This window comes from Trichosurus vulpecula, chromosome 4, assembly GCF_011100635.1.
Source record: "Trichosurus vulpecula isolate mTriVul1 chromosome 4, mTriVul1.pri, whole genome shotgun sequence".
In the NCBI taxonomy this organism is placed as follows: Eukaryota; Metazoa; Chordata; class Mammalia; order Diprotodontia; family Phalangeridae; genus Trichosurus; species Trichosurus vulpecula.
In genome coordinates, this window is record NC_050576.1 from 407453543 (window position 1) to 407461171 (window position 7629).

At 39.4% G+C, this 7629-nt stretch overlaps 1 protein-coding gene and 1 pseudogene across 1 annotated transcript; one reads left to right on the forward strand and one right to left on the reverse strand.

The window, feature by feature from the left end:
- The first annotated feature begins 347 nt into the window (after positions 1-347).
- Positions 348-696, forward strand: LOC118847541 (biogenesis of lysosome-related organelles complex 1 subunit 2-like). The gene has a single exon (XM_036756056.1). It carries the CDS (start codon positions 376-378, stop codon positions 661-663), a length of 288 nt encoding a protein of 95 aa, XP_036611951.1. The 5' UTR covers positions 348-375; the 3' UTR covers positions 664-696.
- A 5540-nt stretch (positions 697-6236) lies between these two features.
- Positions 6237-7364, reverse strand: LOC118847540 (annotated as a pseudogene).
- Positions 7365-7629: the final 265 nt, after the last annotated feature.

Here is a 7629-nt window from a genome sequence, read left to right on the forward strand (position 1 = left end):
GGTAGGTAGATGAACAATATTGAAGCAAATAATTGAAGCAAATCGTATCACTAGAAGAGAAATAGTAGAAAAAGAAGACAAGTCCCCTTTTCTCCCTTCCCTTCCACTCCTGCCCCTCTCCCTTCCCCTTCCTTCCCCTCCCTCCCCCTCCCTTCCCCTCCCTTCCCCTCCCTCCCTCTCCCTTCCCCTCCCTCCCTCTCCCTTCCCCTGCCTTCCCCCCTTCCTTTCCCCTTTCTTCGCCATCCCATCCTTCCCTCCATCCTTTCTCCTACCTCCCTTCCCCAGCCTAGACGATGCCGTGGTGGAGACAGCGGAGGAGGCCACGGGGCCCGCAGAGGCGGACATCACGGGGCTGTGCCAGGACATGTTCTCAAAATGGCCACGTACCTGACGGGCGAGCTCACAGCTACCAGTGAAGACTATAAACTTCTGGAAAATATGAACAAACTGACTAGCTTGAAATATCTAGAAATGAAAGATATTGCAGTAAACATAAATAGAAACCTAAAGGACTTAACCCAGAAATCTGCAGCACTTCAGCCTTATCTGGATCAGATCACTCTAATTGAGGAGCAAGTAGCAGCTCTTGAGCAGGCAGCTTACAAATTGGATGCATATGCAAAGAAACTAGAAGCAAAGTACAAGAAGTTAGAGAGGCGATGAAAGAATTCTTTAGCTCAGACTTTTAACTACAAGAATATTTTATAAGAGCTGAAATAAGTGGGATGGAACTTATCACTATGCTTCAATTCCTAAAAAGAAGCCGTGCTGCTGATCCAAGGAGAATCCCAGCCCCCACCTCTGGTTGGATGTGTAACTCTGGCCACCCCCACCCCCGCCGTGTTTCCCTAAACCTGTACCCCCCCCCCCCAACCTCATCTTAATCGCGTGCTTCGTTGTGTGCCCTGTACCAAGGCTCAGAAATCAGGATCAACCCCGTCTAGAGCAGACACAGACGAGAGTCTGGTCTCCCTGTCTCTTCCCTCCCTCTCCTCTAGGCCCTCCCACACCCACCCCTTTCACAACCTGTTCTTGAACTTAAATAATAAATGCCAACATATGACCCTGAAAAAAAAAAGAAGAGAAGAGTGATACATTAGGAGATCAATAAAGGAGACTGAGGAGTCAGACAAGTAAACAAGGACAGCAGTGTCGTGGAAGTAAAGGGAGAACTGAAGCTTCCATTTCTTTTTTGTTGTATTTTTCTTCTTTTTAATTAGATCTCTAAAATTTAAAAAAAAACATATCTTGCAACAATCTCTGAGTATAAATATCCAAGTCCTTCTCTGTACTACTTAGAAAGTGTCCTGAAGGAAACAGTCTGTAAGATTTAAATGAATTTGACTGCTGACCTTGATCTACTTCAGTGCTAGTTTCTTGCCTGTTAAATGCATATTGAGGAAAAACTATGAATATGAGTGCTCCTTAGAGGACACCGGCACTAATTAACAAGAATCCCCTTGGTCATTTGGATTTTGCTTTTATAATTTTGGATAATTTCGGAGGTGGGATCTTATTTCCACTTGTTGAAAAATCCAAATATGATATTTCCAGATGCCAGTTTGAATGGCACTTTTTATTCACATCATTCATAGCTCTTCCTATAAGCAGGCTCCGGCTCTGGACTCACTAAGACCAGGTTGGATTGCCTGATCCAGGTATTTTTTCTCATATATTCTGGCTTTTTCTACCTCCACCCCCACAGTGAAAAATAGAGAAAGATATCTAAGACAAAGGTTATATGGCTTATATCTATCTTTTCCCCCCAAAATATTAATAGAGTACCTTCTACGAAGGTTACTCCACATTCAAAGTAGTAGCTATCAAATATAGGGTAGCTATTTATTTCCTAAATCACAAGAGAAATGTTTAGTACACAAAAGATTCATAAATATGAATTAACACATATGTTTGAAACATAAATTAAAACCCATCACCGCCATTTTAATCTGCTGAGTGGAAGGAAAAACTCCCTTACAGACTTGTAGGACTGCTGAACAGATTATACTTTTTCTTCAGTTTTCACTATCTAAGTGCAACTCCAGGTTCAGATCTTTTGGACAGCCAGAATTAGTCATGGCTCATCCTCTTGACAGCGGTTATCTTCTTCTAAAAGTATCTAGTGTCATGAAACACCTGCCATTGGGCAATCAACATCTGAATCAAGGACTCTGTATCTCTCAAGATTGTAAGGGAAACATGACTAGAAATCTCTCAGGATCATTGTTCATTAATCTGTGCTCAGGGACAGAAATACAAAGCAGAAGAGGCAGATATCAATTTGATATCCATTCTCAGGCTTGATTTAACAAGCATATACACTCAGTGCCATATCTATTTTTCCATAATAACTGCTACTGGGGAGAGGGAGGTTAGAGAAATCCTTTATCTTCTTCAGTAAAAATCCAAGAGAGATTTGGCATTGGCTGTGTCCCAACAAAGAGGTTACCTTGAAAAAGATTTGAAATTGTCTCTCTTCATTCCATATAACATAGTAGAAACATCTTTTCAGTCTCTGTCGCCAATCCTCTTTGGCACAGGTTCCCCATTCCAAAGTCATCACAAAGAGAAAAGGGGAAACCAGCAGCCTTTGGTCACATGTGTCTTTCAGGAAGGAACCAGAACATGTTTTCCTCTGTGTGGCACCAAAATCCACATGTTCATAGATCCTTGGGAAACAGCACAATTGTACCCTTTGTTTTATTTTTTGTGAGAATTGATTACAAAAGAATTTTATTTGAACAGATATGTTTCTATGTCTGCATGTACATTTGGAATGTTTAACTTTCAAATAATTTTATGGAATTGTCATTAATAAATATGTAGACATTTTAAAAGTTTTCAAGGGTTATCTCTCACCTCCCAATTTTAAATTACTTCCAAATGACACTCATCTATTCCTCACTTCTAGAAAAAAGTGAATATTGGTACAAGTTGCTCAAAAATGAGGTCTATATTAACTGTTTAAATTATCTTCATAAAGTGACAAGTGACCATGCCATCATTAATTGCAAGTCATTATTCTTGTTGTTTTGTAATGAGTCCCAAAATGTCTTAATGCCCATTGAATTTCTTAATTTGAAGAACTAACTAATAAAGCACCCTGAATGTCTTGTGGCAAGTCATCATCATTTTATATTTTATTGTAATCTTTCTCATCAAGTTTCAAAGATCAATTTCATAACTGTTCACAGAATTTTTCAGTGTTATAACAATAGACTTGAGCTGGCACTTCTAAGTACATCAAAATTTATTTGAAATTTCTTTGATATGTGTTTTTGGAAGAAACATAGGTAATGACAAGGAAGGCAATATTTTGCCTAAGGCATCAAAACTTTCTATTCTTTGATTATAGATATGGAATACATTAGCATGAATCAACATCAGAATGTTCTAACTTAAAATGAGTTTTATTTGGGCTACGTATTCTGTATTACCTGAGATTCAAAACCTTAACTTCCTAACTTAGAAAAAACAAAACAAGGCAAAAAAAGTTTTCTGCTGAGCTGTATATTAATTGAAAATGTACTTTAATTGTGAGGTTGCTTGACTTTGGAGATGGGAGACTACCAGTGGAAAAGAGATGGAAGTATTCTACATGAGGAGCAGCAAATAGGTTGGAATTGATGAAATTTAAAGTGAGTGAAATAATATGTAAGAAGACTGGAAAACTAAGAAGTGGTCAAGTTGTGAATAGATATAAATGCCGGAAAGATGATTTCCAATTTGATTCTAGAGGTAATAGATAGCCACTTATGTTTAATGAGTAGAAAGGTTACATGGCCAAACACACAACTTAGGAAAATTACCTTGGTGGCCAAGCAGAGATTACAGTAGAGTGAGGAGAGATTTGAACCAGGGAGGTCCAATGGGAAGTTGATCCCACCTTTCTTACCAGAAGTCATGGCTTTTCACTGCACCACCTAGCTGTCCCCAAACTCTTAATGTATGCCCCAAAAGGCAGGAAATTAAAGCTTAGATATTGGATTTGGAGTTCCCATTGAACTAGTGGAAAAGACGGTGCTTATAAATACTTTGGCCTCTTCATTGTAAAGCACATCAAGCAAAAAGCTGTCAAGGAGAAATTTGTAGATGAATACATTAAGAGACTTGCTGGCATCTTAAAATCAAAGCTGAATAGGAAAATATCTACCAATTAAAATCTATGCAACACTAGTTTAAATGTGTACTTTTAAAATTGTAAAAATGACCTCTCTCTCTCTCTCTCTCTCTCTCTCTCTCTCTCTCTCTCTCTCTCTCTCTCTCTTTCTCTCACGTACACACATACACACACACACACACACACACACACACACACACACACCAAACAACTATATAAATGAAAAACAGGGTCTGTTAAATCAAGGTATCTATTAAAAGATGAACATTTCCTTACCCAAAAGGAGGAAGAACATTGACAGACATTTTTGAGCAAAATAAACCAATCAAAAGTCTACAGAAATACTTTGGGACCAAGCAGAGATGACTTCATTAAGCAATAGTCAAGGCTGAAAACAGACTGGTGCCATTACATTGGTCAAATGGAACTTAAAGTAAAATGTTTATTCAGATAGAACCTGTGGCTAAGTACCAAGAATAGAACTACCTCCAACATGGAAAACCAGATCAACTAAGCCAACAGTATGTCAACAAAGAAATTCTGATCAAATGGCTGAGGAGAGCTTGACTGTAGAAATTGAAGAGTTTGTAATATTCATGACTAGATCATTTCCACCAAAAATTATAGAAGGGTTATCTTTAAGGAGATTAGACTTGGTGATCAATGTAAACTAATGCAAAGAAATGGTAGAAACTGTTTAGCACTGCAGTCCTTAAAACTGTGCCACCTGCCAAGTACCTTATAAGGTATAGTTAGACTTACACAGGAGAAGTTTGTTATCTTTCATGGACTGACAGAAGACAAATCCTCATACTACAAATATAGACTTCAACATAACCAAGAGACCTTAATCAATTAACTGAACTAGAACCCAGACATTATCATACTCTGAACTGTTGCCCACAAAGCCAACAGAAGGAGGTGGCTACTTCAAGGAGATTGGTGGGAGTGGCCCTTCCCTCTAAAACACTCTGCTGAGCCTGTCAGCACTCTTTAATCCTTCCTCTAGACTTCTGGTGATAGGTGAGTGAGTGCTTCCTTTCCTCAGCCCAGCAAAAACATTAAACTTCTTACACATGACGACCAGTTCATGCATTGGACTAGATGGGTTTGAACCTGAACACTTGATTTTCTCTTGCTTCCCTTTAATACTTCTTCTTCTGTTCCACTATCTTGGCCAAGAAAACCCCAAATGGGGTGAGGAAGAGTCAGACATGACCTTGAACAACAACAACAATAAAAAATTCTGCTTTGTGCTTTTTCTCCATTCAAAGAGCACACACCAGTGATCCTGAGATGGACATTTTCAGACTTGGAAGAATTCTTGTGTTTGAAAAGTTGGGCGGTCCTGGATCCTGCCATCATTTCTAGCTACACTATGGGAAATACCCCTCATACATCTTCTACAACTCTTTTTAAATGAGATGAACACCAACAATACATTGATGTTCTAATTTTCCCGCAGATGCACAGATTTACAGGTTATAATGCAAACATTTTTGCAACTCAGGGTTGAGTAACTTAGCCTCATGACATTTGGGGAAAACAGCAGGTTAAGAAAAAAACTGGTTCCTAAGGCTTGGATTCAATACGTATTCTTGCTAGAATGGTGGCAAGATACAACACACGTTTAACAAACTCTTGCCAGCCTTCAGAGAGAAATTGTGCAAGTCAGTTCTTTTAGATGCTGGAAATCTGACCTTTAGATACCCTGTACAGATCTGATACTTTATAGGACAAATTGAACAGTTGTTGAGTGTCAACCAGCCAGATACTGTATTGCCATATTATCAGGTCAATTCTCTATAGAAGTTAACTCTTAGCCTTACCTGTCAAAATGAAATGACTTGTATCAGGGTTTAGATCAAAGATATGCTAAAATATATACCAAGGGAACAACTGTTAACTTGAATACAAGGTCAAATCAGTAATGGTTCAATAATCTAAAAAGTCTGAAAAGTGCTGATATCTTCTGACATCAGACAAGGACAAGTTTCTTTTCAAAGAAGGCTTATTCCAGTTCCATGAGGCTAACGAGAGGTGTATATTTGCCAGGGCAAAGTTTTACTTTGTGAATAGTCATGCAGCAAATGCTGCTCATTTTCTGGCAGTCCATTTAGAAGCATTTACAATGGATAATGGATTGGCAAGATTCATCATGTTCTTGCTTGCTGATTCACATCTGCTGGAAGGTGGAGAGAAATGCCAGAGTAGACCTATCCAGATGGAATAGTTATATTCAGAGAGAGCAATGCTCTTAATTGTCATTGTGCTAGGTGCCAGGGCTGTAATTTCTTTCTGCATTCTGTCAGCAATACCAGGGTAGTACCACCAGACAATACTGTGTTGGCATATAGATCCTTTCAGATATCAACATCACACTTCATGATATAATTTAAAGTGGTCTCATGAATGCCACAGGATTCCATACCCAGGAAGGAGGGCTGGAAGAGGGTCTCTGAACACCTAAACCTCTTATTGCCAATGGTGATCACTTAAGTGGCCATCAGGAAGCTCACAGCTCTTCTTTAGGGAAGAGGAAGAAGCAGCAGTGGCCATCTGCTGCTTGAAGTCCAGGACAACATAGCGCAGCTTCTCCTTGATGTCACAAACAATTTCCCTTTAAGCTGTGGTAGTAAAGCTGTACTCTCTTTCTGCCAGTATCTTCATGAGGTAATCTGTCAGGTCATGGCCAGCCAAATCTAGACAAAAATTGCATAAGAAAGGGCATAACCCTTGTAAATGGGCACAATGTGGGTGACACCGTCACCAGAGTCCATAACAATTCCAGTTGGGACGACAAGAGCCATACAGAGACAACACAGCCTGAATAGCAACATACATGGCTGGGATGTTGAAGGTCTCAAAAATGATCTGCGTCATCTTCTTTCTGTTGTCCTTAAGGTTTAAGGGAGCTTCTGTGAACAAAACAGGGTGTTCCTCAGGAGCTACATGAAGCTTGTTGTAGATGGTATGATGCCTGATTTTCTCCATGTCAACCCAGTTGGTAACAATGCCATGTTCATTGGAGTATTTCAAAGTCAAGATATCTCTCTTTCTCTGGGTCTCATCATCAACATAACTATCCTTCTGCCCCATTCCCACCATGACACCCTGGTGTCTTGGGCATCCAACAATGATGGGGAACATAGGCTGAGGATCATCATCCCCAACAAAGTCAGCTTTTTCCCATGCCAGAGCCATTGTCAATGACAAGAGCAGCAATTTCTTCCATTTTTGTCATACCATCCTAGTCTTAGAATTTGGAGCTGGGGAAAAGGAGGGAGCAAATAAAACAGGTACATCCAAAGTGCCTTACAAGTGCTGCCGGCTACCACTGAGTGAGCTCCATTCTAATTTTTAAGGAATTATTTTCTTCACTGAGCTTTTGGACCTCCTTTTCTATTTGGCCAATTCTGCTTTTTAAGGTATTCTTTTCCTCATTGGCTTTTTGGGCCTCTTTTGCCATTTGGGTTAGTCTATTTTTTTTTTTTACAATTTTTTTTTTT